Here is a 25,151-nt window from a genome sequence, read left to right as displayed (position 1 = left end):
CTGTCATGGCCAGCCCAATCTCCAGACCTTAACCCCATTGAAAACCTCTGGAATTTGATCAATAGGAAGATGGATGGTCACAAGCCATCAAACAAAGCCGAGCTACTTGAATTTTTGTGCCAGGAGTGGCATAAAGTCACCCAACAGCAATGTGACAGGCTGGTGGAGAGCATGCCAAGACGCATGAAAGCTGTAATAAAGAAATCTGGGATATTCCACCAAATATTGCTTTCTGAACTCTTTCTAAGTTAAAACGTAGTTTTGTTGCTGAAAAATGAATATGAATTTGTTTTCTTTGCATTATTTGAGGTCTGAAAATAATGCATCTATTTTGGTTATTTTGACCAGTTGTTATTTTCTACAAATAAATACTCTGGCAGTAGTTTATAGAATAAATCAAAACTGTTAATTTTACTCAAACACATACCTATGAATATTAAAACCAGAGAAACTGATACTTTTGCAGTGGTCCTTTAATTTTTTCCAGAGCTGTATATGTTATTAATTGAAATAATAATTGTGTTTTTCAAACTTTGCTTTCGTCAAAGAATTCTCCATTTACAGCAATTATAGCCGGCAACTATTCATTTGGTCTGTGTCTCACAAATGATCTTCTTTGTAATCCATTTTGTGCATACTATTTAATGAAGCTGACAGTTGAGGAACTGTGAGGTCTGTTTCTCAAAATAGTCCTCTTGCTCAGTTGTGCAGCGGGGCCTCCCAATCATCTTTCTATTTTGGTTAGAGCCAGTTGGTGCAGTTCTGCGAAGGGAATAGTACACAGCGTTGTACAAAATCTTCAGTTTCTTGCAATTTCTCCCATGGAATAGCATTCAATTTCACAGAAGAATACAGGTGCTGGTCATATAATTAGAATATCATCAAAAAGTTGATTTATTTCAGAAATTCCATTCAAAAAGTGAAACTTGTATAATGTATACATTCATTCCACACAGACTGATACATTTCAAGTGTTAATTTCTTTTAATGTTCATGATTATAACAGACAACTAATGAAAACCCCAAATTCAGTATCTCAGAAAATGTGAATATTGTGAAAAGGTTCAATATTGAAGACACCTGGTGCCACACTCTAATCAGCTAATTAACTCAAAACACCTGCAAAGGCCTTTTAATGGTGTCTCAGTCTAGTTCTGTAGGCTACACAATCATGGGGAAGACTGCTGACTTGACAGCTATCCAAAAGACGACCATTGACACCTTGCACAAGGAGGGCAAGACACAACAGGTCATTGCTAAAGAGGCTGGCTGTTCACAGAGCTCTGTGTCCAAGCACATATAGGCAAAAGGAAGGAAAAAATGTGGTAGAAAAAAGTGTACAAGCAATAAGAATAACCGCACCCTGGAGAGGATTGTGAAACAAAACCCATTCAAAAATGTGGGGGAGATTCACAAAGAGTGGACTGCAGCTGGAGTCAGTGCTTCATAAACCACCACTCACAGACGGGTTTCATCTGTCGCATTCCTTGTGTCAAGCTACACATGAACAAGCCACAGCATCAGAAGCATCTCGCCTGGGCTAAAGACAAAAAGGACTGGACTGCTGCTGAGTGGTCCAAAGTTATGTTCTCTGATGAAAATACATTTTGCATTTCCTTTGGAAATCAAGGTCCCAGAGTATGGAGGAAGAGAGGAGAGGCACAGAATCCACGTTGCTTGAAGTCCAGTGTAAAGTTTCCACAGTCAGTGATGGTTTGGGGTGCCATGTCATCTGTTGGTGTTGAAGATGCGATATGCCAGACCCAACAATGCAGAAGAGCTGAAGGCCACTATCAGAGCAACCTGGGCTCTCATAACACTTGAGCAGTGCCACAGACTGATCGACTCCATGCCACACTGCATTGCTGCAGTAATTCAGGCAAAGGAGCCCCAACTAAGTATTGAGTGCTGTACATGCTCATACTTTTCATGTTCATACTTTTCAGTTGGCCAACATTACTAAACATTTATTTTTTTTATTGGTCTTAAGTAGTATTCTAATTTTCAGAGATACTGAATTTGGGATTTTCATTAGTTGTCAGTTATAATCATCACATTTAAAATAAATAAATATATCAGTCTGTGTGTAATGAATGAATATAATATACAAGTTTCACTTTTTGAATGGAATTACTGAAATAAATCAACTTTTTGATGATATTCTAATTTTATGACCAGCACCTGTAGACTGACGAGTTTCAAAAGAAAGAACAGTTTTCAACTGTGATAGCAAGCCTAGTTTAGCCGGCCCGCAATTTAAAGTGATTAATGTTGTTGCCTTCACTAGATTCAAACCCGGGTCTCCCACATGAGTGGCTATCTTTAACTACTGCCTAGTGTCGGTATAGCATCTCGACATTAGATATTTTTGTCACGCATTAACATCACACCAAATTTTTATATTTCGCTAGACACCATTAAACATTGTGATAAACTGACTAACATTTCTTATTAAGTTTACCTCCACCAGAAATAGCATCTATGAAATGTATGGCTTTTGCCACAGGCCATTTAACAGCTTTTTAGCCAGTAGGCTTACTAGTATTTAACTTACTACTTGAACTCAACACAGCCAAAGCTTTTTCATGGCACAAAAACGTTAGTTTTACAATTGATACAATAACTATCAATATAGGTAACAATAACTGACTATTTCGTCAGAAACCCCTACTCTTTTACTGCCCAAGGAGTTTTTATCTAGCCTATATTACCCCAAAAATCATGCATGGATGCATACTTTGAAAATCCACCAGAAATAGTCGCAATACAAACAGTTTTATTTTAGGCTTACAATAACATAGCTACCTGAAGGTTGTGGCTAGCAACGTTTATGTCTATCCTGACCCAAAAAGCATGCATGGATGCATACTTCGAAAATCCACCTGAAATAGTCGCAACATAAACATGAAAAGTTTTATTTTAGGCTAACTATAACGCAGCTACTGAAGGTTTTAGCCAGCAACGTTTTTAACTATCCGGAACAAAGCCTAATGCATAATTGCTTTGACTGTGACTAGATTCCAACACGGGACCTATTGGTTGCAGGTCTGCATCTCTAACCACTACACTATTTAACAAGGGTCGTCAGTTGGTTGGTCGGTCAGTAAGAGACATTTACTCTTCTTAGCCGGCTCCACTTACGCAGGTCTGGCAAAAAACACCAAAACTATTGCCGTTTATTAAACTGAGCAATCAAAATAAAGTCAGATACAAATTCAGATTAGTAGGTATTGCCTGATAAGTGTTGTTGGTGACTCCTATTACCAAAAAATACATTTTAACAGTGCATTTGACAACAATAATCAATTCTAAGGCATTTAAATTTTCAAGGTGCAACACAGTCAGATTTTGAAGACAGGGATTTGCTACCCTCTCATTGATCAGAATGTAGAATTAAGATTGATTTTGATGTTCAGAATGCGGATTAACTTGTAGCTGTAAAAGCACTCTAGCTGTAAAAGCAGATACAGTACATCAAAAATCGTAGAAGTGATCATTTCTCAAATAAGAGTTTAACTCATTGAAAACCATATCAACAATGCAAAAGTTCTTCAAAAGCCTGTATTTGTTTTATACTCTAATCATTGTAAAAGGAGTACAGCAAGCAACCAACATGAGTCATGGCAAAAAAGACTGAGAAGGTTCTTATAATTAGTAGATTTCCTTAACATTGACAATGGAAACATTAAACAATGCAATATTACTGATGAAATTGCAATATAGCACTAAAGAAAAACATTGAAATCTTAGATAGAAAGGGCTAGAAAGAGAGAGAAAAAAGGAAGAAAAGCAAAAGAGAAAAGAGGAGGGAGTGTAGTCATAGTGCCCTCTACACAGGAACAAATACGCTTAGTTCTACATTGAAGGAGCGGACATTTAATTTGTCACATATGGTGAGATATATTAGGAAGGTAGAAACGTATATCAGCTAAGAAGTTAGCGAACCGTGATGCATTTTGATTGGTTTGAGGTCCCACAGATCAACGCACTCGTATCATAAAATGCTCCAAAGTTGAATGTGCAAGAAAACAATGTTCTAAAATGCACATGCAAGTGACTTCAAGGACAAGATGTAAATATTTGTTAAAAAGAGCGGAGATCTAAACATGCATTAACGACTTTCATGAGATGCTAATATGACTAGAAATACCACTAACAAAACAACAGTGATTTAGGAGCCTTTCTTTTCCATTTCCATACAAGGAAAATTACACATACTGTAACCTAGGGCTGTCACAAAACAGCACAACTGCAAAACCCTTGGGGAATGGAAAACAATAACAATGTTTTTGTTTTTATTGGTTCCCCCTTCATTGTTAAGTATAATACATAACTGTATGTAGGCTGATCTAGCCGATCCTCCACATATAAAACCTTCCCTAGCCTGAAGCTTTAGCCATTGGAGAACTATTCTCATCGTCATTCAGAAATGGTCAGCCCACACAGTACATAACACTAACACAGGGTGAACTCAATTGTTTGGCAATGATGACATTTGGTTTATGAACTAAGGTTTATGATCTTTATTCATGGAGATCTTCAGTGAGGAAGCGCCAATGTGACAAGTGTCTGCCTTGTGTTTTTAGAATCAACACTAGAGGGTTCACTTGGATGTGCTAGCTAGAGACAATTGGAGAGCCTGATACAAGAGGTCCGATAGCAGGAGGACTGTATCACCATATCCCCCTGTTATGTTGGGGATCTTATCTATTGGCGGTTCTCTAATTTCAATAATAGGACTACTACTCTAATTGCACTGTGGGTAAGAACTTGGGTTGGCCTTTACAATAGGTCTGTGAGATAATACATGGGCCTACATAGGAGAGTTTGTTATATAATTCTTCCCAGAGTATTATTTGTATTTATTTTGATTTTTTATTTTGTGATCATAATTACAGTATACCCACCTCTCCAGGCACCACTACACCACTGATTGTTAGATTTAAGAAAACATCACATTTTTACAATATCATATATTTATACTTGCAGCCAATTTGGATACGATATAACAAGCAGATTTACCAGAGAAGGAGTTGTGCTGACCACTGGGCTATGCAGAAGCTTGGCGCGGCAAGCAGATTTTACACATACATACATCCAAGAACACATGTCAGTGGATTTATTAGGACTATGCTTATTAAAAATGTACCTTTATTTTAGCAGGATAGGTCCTACTGAGACCAAAGATCTCTGTTGCGGATGAGCCTGCATCAACACAAATGATTAAACAATTGAAAGTATAGGGAGCACCCCCAGAAATAAAAAAATGAACACACAATTCATAAGATACAGTACAAACACATATTTCATGGAAATATTCCTCCATCATCCTCTTGAATTGCGCTGGATGCACCAATTCATTTAATTTAAAATGGTCTTGGAATTTATTCCAAATGTAATTTTCCAAAAGGTATTTCTAGAGTTCATCTCTGAGACTGTTGCCAAGCAGTGTGCCAATCAGGGAAATAATTGACCTGGAATTGACTGGCAATTATACTCACTGCATGCTCTACGGCCACTATGGCCTTTGTGCCCCTGCTACTGTCAAAATCTCGCAGTCAGCAGTCGGTTTGTTTGTTTGCAAGTTTGGGTGTAAATTTTGTCTTAAACCAAACTAAAAAGTTATTTCGTACTTCAAACAGAATGAAGATTTCAGCACGGACAACCAATCCCTAACACTATCTTATAATTTTGGAAGCGTCACACACTGCTTTATTCAAAGCCACTAGCAGGAGCGCAACTGAGAACAATCAAGAATAGACTGCATGAATGCAGGTAAGGAATCTAGCTAGCTATCGATCAATACATATTTAGTGCCTAACTGAATCAAACCTCTCTGTTTTGGAAGGTGTGTTCATGACCAACTGGGAGGTGGGAAAGTTCCTACCTCAGAGTGGGAGAATACTGTACATCGAATGCTTATCGAGAGCTCTGAGATAACTTTAGGTTTGACATCACTCGACATGGAAGTTTGTGGTGAAAGATTAAAAAACAAAAATGACTTGCTTCTCACACAAATAAGTCACTAAATACATTTGTTTATTATGTATAAGGATACTTGGCAGTTCAATTTTGTTTAACTGAGGTAATGTTAGCCTTTGCTTTACTTTTTTTTCCTTCTCAGAAATTCAAGTTCCAAATCCTCAATGGCCTTTGTGCCCTAAACATTTTTGTGACAACGAAGGCCAAATGGCCTAGCCACTAGAATGATGAAATGATTGGCCTGGTGTCAATCAACATATTTTTGAATCTGCATATTGCCATCGCAAGACAATTCATTTGCCCAAGTTTTGTTACATTGTCCTAGATTACAGAACCAAAATCAATTGCATCGCATATCATTTCAAAATCTCTGCGCACCATTGTAAATATGAATTATCAATAGTAGCCTAACCATTTAATCTCAATATGATTAATTTGAAAATGCATTTTGATCTAATTTAGTTATACAGTGTTGTTTTGAACGAGTAGGTACATTTTCATAAAAACAGAAAGAATAGCCTCAATCTGGCAACGAACTCACAAGAAGAAACAGCTGCTCTGACCACTGAGCTACGCAGCAGTATGATGTGGCAAGAACATTTTCTTTATGCAACTATGCAAGAACGTGGAATTTTTGGTGTCTGTATAGGAATGCAATTTTGAAAAAGAAAGCTCTCAACAGTATGAAAAAAGCAAAGGTTTGTCAAAAAATGCATAGCAGGGCCTAAGAAATTGCTTATGATACACTAATGAACAGATTGACATCATTACACTGTCCACCTTCTAATTTGATTGGTGTGACACAACAAATAAAAAGAATGCTCCATACTTTCCCTATGACATACCCTTGCATACATAGGGAGATTTTCTTTGAGAAAGAAACTGTCCTCTGCTCGACTCTCCTGTCTGGTTTCCTCCATAACCTGGAAGCCACTGAGTGGTTGTGTGGTGAAGCAGTGTCAATTGATAGAAGATAATTGTCAAAGTCCTTTGCTTAGATAATCTCCTTAAGCCGTTTACATCACTACATCCTTCTAACCAACATGATCATTTCCTGTATCAAATTCTGCATCAGCTAATCAAATATCTTAATCTGATGCAATTATCTCTAAAATATTAACATTTTAACCTTTTTTTTACTTTCCCTTTAACAGCAACAATGTGGGGCAGCCATTATATGCCAAATCAACGATTTGCCACCTTGTTGCTGGTCAGATGCTGTAAACGTTAGGTTAACTGCTGAAGAATATATATTTAATATGCTTGGTCTGTAACATGTAAAATGTGCCAGTATCTATTGCATGGCAAGTATTTGCACAGTGATATATTTATTTTTTTGGTCTTTAATTTCAGCATTTTGGATTTAAAATTAATATTGTGACTTTGAGGTTGACAGACTAAAGGGTGCACATTGTCCGCTTTAATTTGAGGGTATTTTCATCTATATCAGATTAACCATTTAGAAATTACAAAACATTTTGTACCTAGTTCCCATTTTTTGTACCAAAAAGAAGACAGCAGTCAATGTCTTAATTACAAGCTATACATTTGCATTTTGAGTCTGTTGCTGATGTCTGACAACATGACCAAAAGAATGTCAATGCAAAATGTAAAATGCAACATGACCAAAAAAAATTTCAAAGCAAATCAACCTGCTCACTTGTTTTCAAGGGTGTGACTGCTGACTGGCATAGCAGGATAGATTCTGAAATGTACAAATACATTGTCTCCTCAGATACGACCAATGTCTTGAGTCATTGGACAGAGCTTCATCGTGCACCAGGACAATTACCTGACACACTACAATAGCTACCAAGGAATTTTTCAGGGCCAAAACCTGAAAACGTCTTGACTGAGCAAGTCAAAAAACGGATCCAAATCCAACTCAGCTTGCCTTTCACATGCTTGACCAGAGTTAAGGCAAAAGCCCACAAAACAGGCCTGACAGGGCATATCCAGGACAAATATCCTGTATTTGGTGATGTCTATGGGTTGCAGACTTTAAGCAATTATTAGGTGGAACAAAGTGCTAAACACACAGTATGTAAGAACAGACCCTCAAATACAATGAACAGTCTTTGCTTTAACAGGATAGTCATTGTATTATTTAAATGTGCTGGAATACAAAGCCAAATGCAGGGGTATTAACACCCAACTTCTTTTGGATGAAAAACAATCCAGTTCCAGTAGAAACTAGGTGCTATTGGGAGTGACAGCCTGGAAGGCAGGGCTTCCAACTAGGCCTTATACAGCGTAATTCATCCATGGCCTCGAAAGGTGTGATTGTGTAGTGGGTTATGATACAATAACAGTGAAACACAGTGTTGTACAAAGGAAACACAACCATTCATATGCTATTATTTAAGTTTGTCCTAATGTAAAAAAGTCTGAGTCTGATGATATGATTTCATTAAGCAGTAATGTCCCATAGTTTCTTATTATCAGCAGTTAAAGTAATAGTAAGTAAATAAGTAAATAGTAAGAATATTCTTTACTGGTAAAATATAACTCCATCAGAAAGAAAAATAAATGCCAAGGCAATAACACTATTATTATAACATTACCAAAAGTCAGCTGTGTGGAAAAGAACAAATGTACTTATGATTAGCAACGCCTATAGCCTCTATTTTTTTTGGGTCAAGTTGGGAGATAAGTGGCTGAGTTGTACTCGTACAGCAGTGAGCACATCAATGCAGTCTACAATTGTAGTGGACCTAATGACAATTGCAGAATTTGATGACAATTTTAGTTTCTTGTCCCTTTTCATTCATCAAATTATGGGTGGACAGTGCTCTGTTAGTATGCTGAAATTATTGTTGACAAAAAGGCAGGGAGTCTTTTGAAGAGATTGACAATCAGATTAAAACCGCTTTTTCTAGTTGTAGTTATGCCACACACAATCTACAACTAGATAAAACATTTTGAACCTGTAATTGTACCTGCAAATGCTGATGCCGAAGATACTGAACTAGTCTAAAGAAGGCCAGTTTTATTGCTTCTTTAATCAGCACAACAGATTTCAGTCCGAGAATTGTAAAAACACCACATATTTTGACCATCATATAGCTGCTGGTTAGCAGCTTACTAGCTAGCTACTTACTGGTAAATGACAATCCTTTTGCTGATGGGACTGTCAGTGGCAACACGTGTTGGAACTGCTCCGTGCTTTAGAATATTATTTTCATACTTTGTGGCGCTAATTACACCTGCCTTAATTTCAGTGTTGATTAAATTCAATGAAGATTTAGCTGTGCATAACCTTTAAGTAATTACAAAATAAATGGTTTATACTTTATAGTAAACAGAATACAAAAATAACAATTAATTTGTATTATTTTTGCAGGCTAAACTTTTATGTATTTGGCTAAATAGTTTTTATCCAAATACTTCAAAGTTACTTACTGACAATGCAAATATTCATATACAATTCAAACAGAAGCAAAATTGATTAGAAGCAAAACAATAAATTAAGTATTGGGAATAAAAGAAGCACCCAAATGCCTATTAGCAAGAATGCCAATGGCTTCACTGATCAGATCAAAAACATTAAAAATGAACTCAAAATAATACCTTTGCCCCCAAACCTTGAGTAACATAATATTGATCTACGAGTTACCTGCCTGCATCAAATGAATGTGATTCCTTACATATCTAGACGAACCAAATGCTTAATTGGACCACATGGATGTGTGAATAGTTGTAGAAGTGAGCAAAAACTAATCAACAATCTACAAAGAGAATCCAGAACATGCACAGAAGCAACTATTAATAACTTACAGACAGATCTTAAACCCACTACACTTCCCATCCCATCTCTGGTGCACACGCTTCAGCCTTAGTCAGCTGCTCTGAGTGCCAGAAAGCTCACAGCATTTCAGAATAGTAGCCAGTTATCCTCACTACGAGCCCTATTCTTCAGCACTCTATTTCTCACCTGCGCCAAGCAACTCCATTCACTAAAGATCAGGTACTCTGTTACTTTATGGCTAAGTGTACCAGGTTGTCATGGAAAAAGATAATATGTACCATTAGTATGAGTAATAGATTTAAAGTGTAGACCCAACTATAGACCCCCTAAATATGGCAGAAAAGTATTTCTGTAATACCATTGATATATAGAATTTGGAGAGGCTTTCTGGAAGTGTGTCCCACAGAATGAAGCATTGGGAGCATTGTCTGCTTGTGTTCACTAACTCTCCTAATGCCAGCTGCTGCAATGTCCGCAGCCGATCAAAATTAGCAATTTAAGAAAATGTGCTGCTGGGTGGACAGAGAAATAATATGTTTGGGTGAGTATGATTACAACTTCATGCAGCAATGTGTTTGTTTCACACAGAGTTAGCCTCCCCTTATCAAACATCTCTGCTACTTTCTTTGACATCCAACGGCACCACTCACAGGTCAAAAATTAATGAGGCACAAATTGTATTTTGACCTCAGTAAACGCGAGGAAAGTCTCTGTTCTGCAGGGAGTACTGTTCCACACTACCTCGAGAGGTGACGGGGTGACAATTTACATTTTCACCCGTGTGCACTACTACAAAAAATAATATCCAGCGTAAATGTCACGTCCTGGGATTCAACGTCCTCTCCCCATCAGTTAGAGCAGAGACACTTGTTTATTGTGATCATTCCCCTCACATTTATCCCTGATCACCGTCCCTATTTAAGTTCCAGCTTCCCTTACGTGTTTGTTGGTCATTGTTTGTACATCCTTCTGTTTTTACATTTGTTCTTATATCTTGTGTGTTTGCCCAAAGTCAGATTTTAACAAAGCACTTAATCAAATAAAAGAGGGACAAAATGTCTTCCACAAAATGTTGTACTTCCCTAACAGGTCTGATTTTGAGCGATACTAATTTGCGCTGCTGGCCCTATGAACATTGTCAATGTATCCTTTTAAACTATAAGTTAAATTACTCCAAAGAGGATAACACTTATCTCCTCTACAGTTTGGTCAAATCAGAACTCCAACAGTTTTAAAACGGCCAGTGCCCAAAGCTTCAGCCACAAACTCAACATGCAGAAAGGCCAGGGCTAAAACTTTAATTATAATTGCTCTGTGGAGAAAGATCAATCTTTATCAACATTTATACTGCCAGGATCTAAATGAGATATTGGTGATAATGACTGTATCACATAGCTAAACCAGAATAAAATAATGTATAACACAGAATCTTAATACTTCTATGCACAGATTAACGGTTCAAATACCTTTTTCTTATCAAAAACATTATTGAACTGTTAAAATGTATAGTGAGTGAAAAAATGCATCAATCATTGTATCAATACAATTGATTTAGAAACAGTTTCAATAGATTTGCCAGGGCTGCAGATCAGCTGTAGATCAGAATCCTCTATGACTAGACTCAGTAAAATCAGCCTGTGTCCATGATCTGTATTTAACACTGCAGTGCGGTTTGAATGGACAAGGGGTTGTCTTTCTTCAAACTGCTATTGAGAATCCCGCACCAAGGTGATTTGCCTGACCTCACTCTCAAGTAATAATCTCTGCACTAATTACGCCAGTCAGGAACCCATGTCCTTGACCAATTTCTTGTCAGTAACCATCTCTCTACAAACTCCTGCCCCTTAAAAATCCCAGCCGCGAAAACAGAAATTAAACACATAAATGAGCATTGAAAATATTATCTCCTCCACGAAAGGGCTAGAATCCTGTGCACACTGTTTTTCTATCAATCTGCTCAGGTTGAAAAAACTGCTGCTCTGAGCAAATGTCATTTGTTCATTTTATGCAGTTTCCAAGGTAACCAGATAAAAATGTTTTGTTCAGTGTATCATTTGAATACTGCAATACATGGGGGCTGAAAGCCAATTTACACTCAAATTTGCAGTTAAAGTCCCAGTGCAGTCAGAAATGCGACGTGTTTTATACATATTCCCACACTATGAGGTTGGAATATTACTGTGAAAATGTAAAAGTTAGGACAATGCCTTTTTAATTATAAATCTGTCTTGAATAGACTGGCTGACATGTCTGGCTATTTGGATTGATGTAGATCAGCCTGCCTACCAAAGTAAGCAAAATAATTATATAACGTATACAGTACTAGTCAAAAGCATGGACACACAACTTCAAGTGAATGGGTAAGTGTGTCCAAACTTTTCAATGGTACCAAACTTTTCAAAAATATATACTGTACACTAAAGACATATACTGCAAATACTACAGTATGTATATTTTATGTATACTATATATAACTACACCAACATCACCTTTTAAAACACTTACTTTGGTTGCGCCACAGCTCATTCATGTGTTTTAGCAAAGCAGGTAAATATTTAAGCAATCCATTATTGTCTTTGTCATATATTTTTGTGTTGATCAACTGAAAATGGTTTAAACCATTTCATGTTGTAACAAAATAATATGTGGAAATATCCAATGGGTGTGAACAATTTAAGAGTGTCTGTTCAAAATATGGAATGCAATAGTTTTTACTTTGAGTGATTTAAAAACTGTGAAAGTATAGTTTTAGTACCAATTATGATTTTTTTTAAACCTTTGGGATGGGTTTGCACAAGCAGATACTTTGGACCTTTTTACCCTACTAATTAATGTCTCTAATGACATTAACTATATCAGCCCCTAATGTCTCAGCCCCTGATTTTATGCTGCTATTTTATATACTATATTATACTGTGACGCTGGACCAGGGTCAGTCTGTCCTGTCTTGATCTTAGCTACTACACCACCACCCCCAACCCATCAGACGTGGCAGTGTCCAGCCCACCATCTCAAACCATAACACAATAATCTAGGATTAACTTTAGCCTAGGGGTTACCGGTTCCACTGGGAGGAATGTCCTCTAGCCCAAACCTGGGGGAGAACACCTAGTTATTATACCACCCTCAGGACGGAGAAACAGTGTCTCCAGATCTAGTTATTTCACTGCAAAGTTCCCAATAAAATAAATTTGATTAATTTAAATTAAGTCCCAATGATTACGTTGCATGAATTTATGTGAAAGGGGGACAAGGGTCAGTCTTTAAAGTATACTTGTATCCATTACAGATACAAGTTACCTGTCCACATTTGTAATCAGTAACATTACCTTACTGAGTTTGAGTAATCAAAAAGTTCTGATTACTTTGAATTACTTTTATATTAAGAGGCATTAGAAAACAAATAGGAATAGCATACAACCAATTGAAGATATTTTGGCAAAAAAATTGCAATTTCTCGAAAAGTGTATTAAAATTACTGTATATAAAAATCAAGATATCTGTATCTTTTCGCAAGTACACTAAATCTAAAGTAATCCGAAGTTTTGCTCCACAACAACCAACATTGTCAAAACGTTGCAGAAACCCCAGGCACACGAACGCACGTTTGCAATCGTGAACATCTGCACACAAATAAGTTTTACTCGCGCGAACGTAACCTGCGATACTTAGGGCTATCATGCAATGGATGTTCAGAACGTAAATTAAAGAAATTAACTTTGATTATACACCTACACTCTTATCTTAAAGTCAAGTCACCAGCAGCCAATGATTACCAATGAACGCAATTGTCTGAGATGCAAAGCAGGCAGAATCCCATGGCCTACCTGTATGGACGGAGTTGAGTTGGCTAAATCAAATGCAATCATCCTAAGGCAGAGTGCTTCCCAACACGACTTTTTTCCTCAAATATCGTGATAAATTCCATTTAATGTTTTATCTTGAAGGCAGTGTCATGTTACAGGTATCTAAAGTTGCCTAATCTTCGAAACAATTCCTGTCTGAGTTGTTCAGTGCAACTCTTTTTGGGTGTTTTGTTTGGTGCATTTGACAAATAAACCTTGAAAAAAACTTGTCGACTATCATTGTTCTCAGAAATGTGTTGATAGTAGATAAATAAATCACATTTTATATGACTAATATTGTCGCAGATATACTGTATCAGCCACCCAACCAACCAAAACCGGAGAAAATTTTACTCGCTTCGTCGGTCACTAATCTGGTTATACGTGCCCACCTTTGCTCGCATGATGATCACACACAACAACTGAGTCACGCAATTGTTACTTTGATTTTATATAATGACGTTTTTAAAACATATAAAAACAAAATCAAGCATGCAATTTCACAGACCTAATCTTTTTCAATTGAAGTAATCCAAATTTAATCATGAATCTTTTCAAAAGTATCTGTAATCTGATTACACTATTTTAGTTGGTAACGTAACGGATTACAGTTACAGATTTTTTGTACCAATTTACTTGTAATCCGTTAATCCCCAACTCTGCTTATGTATCTTTGTGAGAATCGAAGGACTGCTCTCTCTAAATTTCCTGGTGTCCTGTTTGACCTGTTTGACTACCTGGACTAAAAGTGTCACATGGCTGTCCCTGGCCAAAATCCTCCTGGATGTGTTGCAGATCAAGTTGCTGCCTGATGATTTCATTATCCTTGTGATTGTCGTTGTCCACCTGGTAATGCAGCTGACTTGGATTCTGTTTAAGGACTCCAGCCCACCTGCATTTATTGACCTGCTTGTCTTCTGAACATACAAAAACATTGACATAGCCCAAAAGGTAATGTACTCTCATAAGCTTTACCCAACAAAGCCAGAAAAGGTCTGGCCACCCCTCAAGTCTGGTACCTCTCTAGGTTTCTTCCTAGGTTTAGACCCAAATAGGGAGTTTTTCGTAGCCACTGTGCATTAACTCTTGTTTGCTTGCTCTTTGAGATTTCAAGCTGGGTATCTGTAAACGGCGGATGTTAAAAGGGGCAATATGTAAGATTTGTACTGTACTACTAGCATAAAAACATGATATCCAGAAATGGCCAGTAGACATCTGCAGTTAATGTTTTAAGTTAATGTTTCAAAGAATCTTTTTCTACAACATTGATTTTATGAACATATGGATTTGACATATAGATCAGAAAAATGGTCTGCTTTGGTCTTAACCATATGGGTGTGGGAAAATGAAAGACCCATGTGAGGCTTCCAGAACAAGGATTATTGATGCCGATCAATCTCTGAGGGTTTACAAAGTGATTTCCAAGCAATTTGAATTAAATAATGCCCAATGGATCACTGCCCACTGGATCATCTAGAACTGAAAAAACTATTCTAGACCACAGGTAATCTACAAAGGACAGATTGTCCTAGCAAATTCAGCACAATAGTTGACCAAAAGATGCAAAAAGATGCCTCTAGGAAGGCCTGGGTGATTTCAAGCGATCTACTGACTTTTCTAGCCACAATCAATGTTGAAGTGCATGAGTCAACATTCAGAAAGAGACTGCACAACCTGGCCAACATAGGAGATCAGGAAAGAAGAAGCCTCTGCTCTCAAAAAAGCATATTACAATAGGACTGACGTTTGCCAGGCGACAACTGGGTAAAGACCAAAACTGCTGGAGCAATTATGGACCGATGAGTCAAAAGAGGCGTTGTTTGCCCGTAATGTCAGACACCATGTTTTGTGAAAACAAAACACAGGCTTTGAACAGAAAAACCTCATACCAACCATAATTATAGTTTGTGGCTGCTTTGCTGCCTCGGGGCCTGGCCAACTTGCCATTATTGAATCAACAATGAATTCCATATTGTACAACAGAATTCTTGAGTAGAATGTTAGGCCATCCGTTAAAAAGCTGAAGCTGAACTAAACATGGATATTGCAACAGGACAATGATCCAAAACACACATGCAAAGCCACAACAGAAAGGTTCAAAAGGAGAAATGGAGGGTTATGGAATGGCCAACAGCCCAGACCTTAATCCTATCAAAATACTGTGGGGGGACTTGAAGCAGGCTGTGCATGCAAGAATGCCCTCGAACACAGTTCAACCACAGTGGAAGCAGTACTGAAGAGAAAAGTGGGCAAAAATTCCTTCTACTCAGGGAAGGAAATTGATAGGCAGAAGAAATGGCTACATTACGTTTTTTCAGTCCAAATAGTGATTTCTTCATTTAGATTTTGGCAGATCTATGTTAAATGCTAGCTAGTTAATATTGATGACAGTCCACTGAATTTTGACTAATTATTGTCAGTATTTTTTTCTGACTTTGTTAGCTAATGACAACATTTCCATCTGACAAAGTGCATTTGATGATATGATGACAATTAGTTTTTCTACTTTAACATATTTCAAAGCCCCTATACAATAATTTACACAAAACAGTAAATAGCCTGATTACAGTCATTAGTCCCCGTTTAACTTCTGGTCATCAATATGACTGTGGTGTCTGTAAAATGGAATGACCATGACATCAACTCGACTGGGGGACGGAAGTGCAATCCATGATTATTATTTACCATGGGTATGACATCACATCATTTTTACATCACACATTGTTCTTAGGCATCACAATGTGCCGTGCCTAAGAACAGCTCTTAGCACTGGTACCTATACTTATGGGCATACACTACACTCTTTCATGCCTAATTGCTTAATAATAATTAAATCAAAACATATGTTTGTGCTATGGTGAGTAGTGCAACGTTGGGAATTTATTTTCTGGCTTTAAAAGGGCCAATCCTCCCCTAATAGTTAGTGTACAAGACCAAGTTTTTGGTTAACATGCCTGGTTAAATGAATTACAATCATTCATCGGACCCAATAAATCGCTATATCATAATTTGTGACAACATAACCTATACCTTCTTACAGTGGAAGTGCTCACAGCAGGCCACATCAAATCTAGTTCAGTTTAATTTATAGTCAAACAGCAATAGCCTAACTAGCATACCAGCCATCTATGCAGTCAGCATTCTTTTGAAACAAAGGCTCACCCCTGCGCTCCATGGTCAAGACTAAACAGTCGTTGTACTCTGAGCCAGAGCACATGGTTAAATAGCAAGCAGCTGATATTGATTTTAGCAGCCTGTTTTAATTTGTTGGCTTTAAGCGAGCCTGCCATACTTAATTGATACCACCATTACACGTTTTGACCAATGTGGTATAAACATTTTATTAATGGCTTTCAAAATGATTTTTTTAAAAACCATACACGTTACAATATTATAAGGTGTTAACAAGAATTATTGAAGTGTGTTTTGACCTTGATTACATTGTTTTCCCAGCAAAACTCATTTCCTATTCTCATTTACCAAAAAAAGATTTGTTCAGTCTGAAAAAGTAATTTCAAACATAATTATACAGCAGGCATCCTACCCTACAACCCCCCTAGGTTCTTAAATAGCCTCGTTGTGTGACTAGCTAGTCTTGGAAAACATTTATGGATTAAATGCATTGCCTCAGATGTTCACAACAATATCTACAACTAAGTCTACCTTCTACATAAGCATGCAATGTTTCCATATAGTCAGCAACATCAGAGTAGAGTTTTCATGCATCAACCTGTGGATATGCAGTCATTAGAATATAAAATGTATTCTGCAACTTACAGTTTAACAAAAAGTTTTTATCATGTACAGTATACAGTGATCCCTTCATACTATATCATCTGTTTCCCCCTCTGCCGTTTTGACTTTACAACTGACCATAACCTGTTCTCACTTTGACTGATTAAAATGGTTGGTTGTGTGTTGTTGTTCAGTACCTCCTGTGGGCTCGCCCACTGTTTTCCGCTTGGCTCTGTGGCTGTTGTAGTTAAGTCTCATCTCCTGGCCATAGTCGGGCAGGGTCTCTCGGGATGTGTAGGATTTGCAAAGGTTCCTGCCATCCTCACTTTCATCTGAGGAGCTGGTGTAGACGAGCTCCATCTCATTCCGGGCCTTGGACAGTGACTGGTAAGGCTTACAATCCATCTGCTCCATGCCTGGCAACACTGAGCCAAGCTCATTCAGTCATGGGATCCACAATTCAAGACCAATCTAGAGGAACCATGAGAGGAGAAAAAGTACGATCTTAGAACAATAATTCACATCATAAATAGCTACTGTTGTGTTGTATTGTGCGAAAATATTACTGAATTTAAATGTCATTGTTTGGATATTATTGTTTTCAGTCAGTATGCCCTTGTTCTGATTTGGTGCTTGGAGCTGTTAAAAGATTGATAGGATTTTAGAGACATTTGAGGAGGAGCACTGTAGGAACTGATAAATAGATTATTTACAGAAGAATCTCATGCTGCTTTAAAATACAATGAAAGAAATCATATGACGAATAATGTTTTCATTTCATCCCCAGACCTATAAAGGCATTTCTAGCATGCTAGACCTAAAGCAATGTTAACGGACACAGTCTGCTTAAAGATGCATTCCCAGATTTTAGGTAACAGCCACGGGGTCCTGTAGTAGTGTGTTACTGTGTGTATTTCAGTGTGTGATGTACAGTATGTGCTGATATGTGCCAAAAATCATCAAAATAATTTGCTTTCAAACTTCATGGCTAACTGAGGTATGATTGTATTTTAAAAATGAGACACATGTAAACATACACCAGCACATAATGGGAGGTTTAAAGAAAAGTAACAAACAAAAATCCACAGACCACTGTACATCTTTTATATACTGTAGCAATTCTCAATTGCCTTTTAACATCATATACAGATACTTTACCCCATTATTTAAATGATAAATATTTCACATAACATAGTAGGAATTCAACAGCAGCACAACTATAAATACAGTTACCTTGCATCTGCTACTTTGCATCTCTGTCATGGTGTTGGCCAGTTTTGCCCAGCAGTGTTTTGCGGTGTAGCGTAAAGCACACTGCAACCTGAACCCATTTGTTCTGCCCTGAGCTCTGCTTGAGAGGACCTTTCTATCATTGCTGCCTGACAGCCACTAAACCTTGGGCATGGCCTTGACCCAAACACACCCCTGGTAGAAGAAAGGGATTGCTTTCACCCCACTGTCCTTCTCATCTCTGGGAACCGCGGTGGAAACGCTCCCCATACTAGAAAGAAGAAATCAGATGAAGCTAGGATGGCCTAATGTGGTCCAGCGGTCTGTGGCGCTGCCCCAGCTGCACATGTTCTGCTGCAGCATGGTTTTGAATTCAGCCCACTGTTCTTTCAGAAAGGACGCAATCTTCCTTTTAGTATACATTTGAAAGTGCTTAAAAAAGTGTGCCCTCTTCTGATGTGTAAGCTTTAACAACATTCAAGACAAATATGACAATCAAATGCTCATTATGCTGTGCCATCTTAGCCCATATTGTGGTAATAGGTTATTAATTGCAAGCTTAGTGCATAGCTTGCCTGACTAATTGGCATTGTAAGGCATTTGTATATGCTGTTCTTCTGTGTGTGCAAAGGAAATTACTCAGGGTAGATGTGGCTTTTAGTGGGAATCAACAGCACCAGTTCAAAAAGTCCTTTTTAGAGAGATTACTGTGCAGGCACTAAGTCTAAGACCCACGTAAGGCACTTATTTCCATTGGTGATTTACCACAGCACACACGTTTTTAATTTCCACCACCATGAACATGGACCCAGCTTTCACCTTGTGCTGTACCCAAAGACACTGGGGACTTGAAGTGGTACAGTGTGCTGGTATTGTAGCACACAATCCACACACTGTTTATAAAGAGGTTCTCTCATCACTCACTGACGCAAAAACATATAAGTGGATAGATTTTTTTTTTACCCCTTTATTGTAGAGCTAGGATAGGTTTTAATGTCCATTCTAGTGCAACAGGCATATCATTGCATCAAAGCTGTTGTATATGGGACTGGGTATGACAAAAACCCAAGCCTTTCAACATTTAGAAATTGCAGTAGGCTATGCAAATAGGGTGCCAAAAGCATTTAGGGTGCCAAAAGCATTTGAATAGTTGGATTCATAGCTGTCTCTTGGTAACCTGGTGTGTCTTTATAAGTAGTTAATGCAAAAAAAAGATGTCAACACTTATCCTGATTGTAGACATTGTAAAGACATATAAGTCGATGCGAGTCAAGCTGAACATCACATGAATTAGAATAACTCAATCAGAGGCGTAGCCAAAACATTAGCATGGCAAAATCAACTGTTAGGTACATTAAAAAGAAAGAAAGCACTGGTGAGCTCTGCAATGGAAGAATTGAAAACATTATTGCGGACAATTGAGGACATGTAGTAGCAGTATGCACAAGTACAAGCAGGATGTCTTTTTCTGATTTAAAAAAGAGCTTAGGTGGTAGGTGTGGCAGGGGCTGTGGATGTGGTCATGGCAATCAGCAGATTTGTAAGCAGGCCAAATCATTCAATTAAGTGTAAAATGTGTAAATCTAGGATGGATTGATCTGAGGATGTTCATACAAATGATAAACTGTTTAGCTGTCAATGAATATGGGAATAGCCAGAGGAGTAGTTAAACAATATAGTACATCCAAAAGGCTACTGATTGATATTGTAAATAACTAAGGTCTGAATGCTAGCTGCCATGTTTAACAGGTGTGTTCTATGCCAAGAAAACTCCTCAGGCTATTATTCAAGCCAATACTGTGGAGAAAGAAAACGCAAAAACAGAGAGAGAGAGTGTGAGAGAGAGCGTGAGAGAGAGCGTGAGAGAGAGAGAGCACGCACGAGAGAGAGTGCTAGAACAAAAGCATGGCATGGGATCACTAGGCACCAAGCAAGTATTCTGATGTATTTGTGCACAAATTTAATCAAACTAAGGCTGATAAAGTTAACGAAGCCCTCTCCTGCTACATCTCAGCTTAAAAAGGTCTCTATCAAGTAAACTCCTTGAATTAACTTATTATTCAAGCCATTAATGGAGGAACAGTGAAAAAAGACTAAAAAGAAGATGAGCTGACAGGAACCATTGGGTACTGACATCATTAGGTACATGGCTTTACATCCACTTTTCAAAATGTAGGCAGAGTACTCAAAAAAAATTACCAAAGTACTCATTCATTATGCCAGCTAGCTACTGTTATCAAGATGCATCTAAAACTAAAAAACTATCTGCTCATTATCTTGCTACAAATCGCTAAGAGAAGGGATGAGGTTGAGAGCCCATTGGCCAAAGATGTTTTTTCTTAGATAACACATTTTGTCTTTTCTGTATTCTCATTGGGCATGTTTGTCGGTTTGTCTCAATCACACCTACAGTCACAATCCACAAAGTTGTAAGCAAACATTGTCTGGGTATGTGTGCATCTGAAGTTCAAATTGCACCCTTTCTCTTTGGGCTGGAATGCCAGACGTCTTATCAGCTAAAACAAAACACTGTCTTTGAACACAAGATACCAGTACCCACCATAAAGTATTATGCTAGAGAAAGCTGTTTATTAATAACTACAGCATTTAACACCATAATACCATCCAAACACATCACTAAGCACAGTATCCTAGGACTGCCTGACCGGTTTCCCACAGACATTAAAGATAATCACAAACAAATCCTCGATGCTCACCATAAACATGACGATCTCTACCTTAAGATCAGTAAAATAAAAGGAGGTGATGGTGGATTACAGGAAAGGTAAAGTGGGTATAGAAAGTCACCACCCCTTGTTCAACTTTTTTTGCCTTTCCCAATTTTTAAGGGTTGGCGACTTTCTATATCTACTGTAAGTGCAAATATGTCATACACATCAATTGGGCTGAAGTGGACTTGAAGATCCTTGGGGTCCACATCACCAACAAACATTGTCCAAACACATTCAATCACTGGTAAAGAGAGCAAATAAAAGCCTCCTCCTTTTTAGAAGGAAAAAAATATTTGTCATAGGACCTGAATCTTCAAACGATTCTACAGCTGCATTGTCAAGAGGTTCTTCACAGGCTGCATCACTGCTTGGGATAGCAACTTCATATCCCTCAATAGCAAGACTGTTCAGAGGCTGGACCAAGCAGCAAATTCTTTGCAAAGGCCCAGCTCCCTATCACGAAATCTTTAAAAGAGATGTCAGGGGAATGCTCTGAAAATAGTGAAAGACCCTAGACACCCATGCTATAGACTATTGTGTACACCACCACATGGCAGGCATGGACTTTGGCCTCAGTGTGTCAAGTATCACAACTTGGCTTACTACCAGGACATACGGCTGCTAAAGAAGACTGATGATGATGATGATAAAATATCAATTTAAGAGATTATCAAATGTCTATTTCTGCACAATACTTCCAATATTGAATACTCTGATGAGCTAAAACATTATGACCACTTGCCCAAAATGCTGTTGGACCTCTGCATGCCGCCAAAACAGCACCGACCTGCTGAGGCATGGATTCTACAAGACCCCTGAAGACATTAGCAGCAGATCCTTCAAGTCCTGTAAATTGCAAGGAGCCACAGTGGATCTGACTTGTTGGTCCAGCACATCCCACAGATGCTCAGTCGTATTGAGGTCTGGAGAATTTGTCTTAAAATACAATTATTTGTATTCAAATACATACATACATTAGATTCTAAAATGCCAAAGTAAAATTTACAAAATGTTTTTGATTGATGCCAAAAAAAACAGAGAAATGCAAGTAAGATGTTGCATATACAACCTACGAATGGGCTATGACATCAGAATTAGTGGCAACGGAGAGAAGTCAAGCTCAAGCTTGTTCAACAGGTAGTGTAATAGACATTTTCTGCTCTTCGGCCCTACCAATTTCGATTGTCTGGTATTTTGCACTGGCTGAAGGGGATTGCCAAAGGAGTGGCAGACCAGGGTGGTGGTTCCCCTGTTCAAAAAGGGGGACCAGAGGGTGTGTGCCAATTACAGCGGTATCACACTCAGCCTCCCTGGGAAAGTCTACTCAAAGGTACTGGAAAGGAGGGTTCAGCAGATAGTCAAACCTCAGATTGAAGGAACAATGCAGATTCCGTCCTGGTCACGGAACAACCGACCAGCTCTTTACTCTTGCAAGGATCCTGGAGGGGGCCTGGGAATATGCCCATCCAGTCTACATGTGTTTTGTGGATCTGAAGAAGGCATATGACCCGGGTCCCCCAGGAGATACTGTGGGAGGTGCTGTGGGAATATGGGGTGAGGAGGTCCCTTCTGAAAGCTATCCAATTCCTGTATGTCCAAAGTGAGAGCTGTGTTCGGGTTCTCAGAAGTAAGTCGGACTCGTTCCAGGTGAAGGTTGGCCTCCGCCAGGGCTGCGCTTTGTCACCAATCCTGTTTGTAACTTTCATGGACAGGATATCGAGGCATAGTCGGGGTGGGGAGGGGTTGCAGTTCGGTGGGCTGGGAATCTCATCGCTGCTTTTTGCGGATGATGTGGTCCTGATTGCATCATCGGTCTGTGACCTTCAGCACTCACTGGACCGGTTTGCAGCCGAGTGCGAAGCAGTTGGGATGAGGATTAGCACATCTTAATCTGAGGCCATGGTTCTCAGCAGGAAACCGATGGAGTGCCTCCTCCGGGTAGGGAATGAGACATTACCCCAAGTAATGGAGTTCAAGTATCTCGGGGTCTTGTTCGCGAGTGAGGGGACAATGGAGCAGGAGATTGGCTGGAGAATCGGACCAGCGGGGGCGGTATTGCATTCGCTTTACTGCACCGTTGTGACGAAAAGACAGCTGAGCCGGAAGGCAAAGCTCTCGATATACCGGTCAATTTTCCTTCCTACCCTCACCTATGATCATGAAGGCTGGGTCATGACCGAAAGAACTAGATCGCGAGTACAAGTGGCTGAAATAGTTTTTCTCAGAAGAGTGGCTGGCTTCTCCCTTTGAGATAGGGTGAGAAGCTCAGTCATCCGTGAGGAATTCGGAGTAGAGCCACTGCTCCTTTGCATCGAAAGGAACCAGTTGAGGTGGTTCGGGCATCTGGTAAGGACGCCCCCAGGTCGTCTCCCTAGGCAGGTGTTCCAGGTATGTCCAGCTGGGAGAAGACCTCGGGGTAGGCCCAGGACTAGGTGGAGAGATTATATTTCGACACTGGCCTGGGAACGCCTCGGGATCCCCCAGTCAGTGTTGGCAAATGTTGCTCCGGAAAGGGAAGTTTGGGGTCCCCTGTTGGAACTTCTGCCCACGCGACCCGATACCGGATGAAGATGAATTAATGAATGAATGAAGGGGATTGTAACGTTATTATAGTAAGTGTTCACCGTTTGAGAAATACAATTACCATGGCAATTAGTAACCATTGCAACGTTATTTACATTTCTGCATTCTTGGTGCTAGCTGTTGCTAGCATCATGGAATTAATGTTGTCCAGCTATGTCAACAGTAGCTAACGCGATTCTGTTTAATGCACTTGTCTAACCTTGCCATTAAAGTTAACTTAAACTAGGCTATTTATATAGGTAGCTGAGTTGAGCTAACATCAGAGATGTTATAGGACTTTGCCAACATGCTAATGAGGCAACCAATAATCTTAACTGAAGCAGTTATCGGGTGCCAGAGTTGTTAGCTGGCTAATTGGAATAGCGATTTATGAAATGCTTTGATATGATATTCTAGCAAGGCTATATGCTAGATATATTTAAGATACATAACAAGGTACATGATCATTTAAGCAATAGCATAAAGTGAGGATTGAATGATTTAATAAAAATATCATGATTCCCTCATGTCTTTGAATGTTTTGATAGACATCGCATGTTGGACTGTGTGAAAGAGAGAATAATAATGAATGCTGATATGTAACATTAGATGAACAGGTAGGCCTAGATACTGAGCTGGCTTACACGTGATCACAACCCAGCATCATGCAGCTCGAATGGCATTCGCGAGAGAACACCAAGATGGACACCCCTTTTTTTTGTCACAGATGAGAGCAGGTTCACACTGAGCACATATGACAGATGTGTCAAGAGTCTGGAGACACCGTGGTGAACGTTCTGCTGCCTAAACCATCATCCAGCCTGACCGGTTTGGCAGAGGGTCTGGGGAGGCATATTCTTGGAGGGTTGCACAGATCGCCACGCGCAAGCCAACGGTTGCTCTTACGGGCCGAGATGAAATCCTCAGACCCATCATCAGACCTTACACTGGTGCAGTGGGCCCTGGGTTCCTCCTGGTGCAGAACAATGTCCAACCTTATGCAGCCTGAGGATGTAGGCAGTTGAACTTTTTTGAACCATGTTGCTGGCATCAAATTCAAAGTGGGCATATATTTTTCAAGAAACAATAGTCATATTTTCAACATTTAATATGTTGTCTTTGTACTATTTTCTATTGAATATACATTTTAAATGATTAGCACATCACTGACACATTCCTCCCATAACCATCATTATTATTTTCTGTGACTTGTGCCACAGTAGCCCTTCTGTCGGTTCGGACCAGACGGGATAGCCGTTGTTGCCCTTGCGCCTCAATGAACCCTGGGCACACAACACCTTGTCACTGGTTTGTCCC

The 25,151-nt window shown here is 38.9% G+C and overlaps 1 protein-coding gene across 1 annotated transcript in view; it reads right to left on the bottom strand.

The window, feature by feature from the left end:
* The window catches only part of tenm1 (teneurin transmembrane protein 1), a 228,936-nt gene that overhangs the window by 185,342 nt on the left and 18,443 nt on the right, over positions 1-25,151 (bottom strand). The window contains 1 exon segment of the mRNA XM_020048425.3: positions 17,508-17,781. Within this exon segment, the coding sequence (XP_019903984.2) occupies positions 17,508-17,724 (217 nt within the window). The 5' untranslated portion in view covers positions 17,725-17,781.

This window comes from Esox lucius, chromosome 7 (genome assembly GCF_011004845.1).
Source record: "Esox lucius isolate fEsoLuc1 chromosome 7, fEsoLuc1.pri, whole genome shotgun sequence".
Classification (NCBI taxonomy): Eukaryota; Metazoa; Chordata; class Actinopteri; order Esociformes; family Esocidae; genus Esox; species Esox lucius.
The sequence above is the reverse complement of the archived record's forward strand: the minus strand, read 5'-3'. Positions and strand labels throughout refer to the sequence as shown.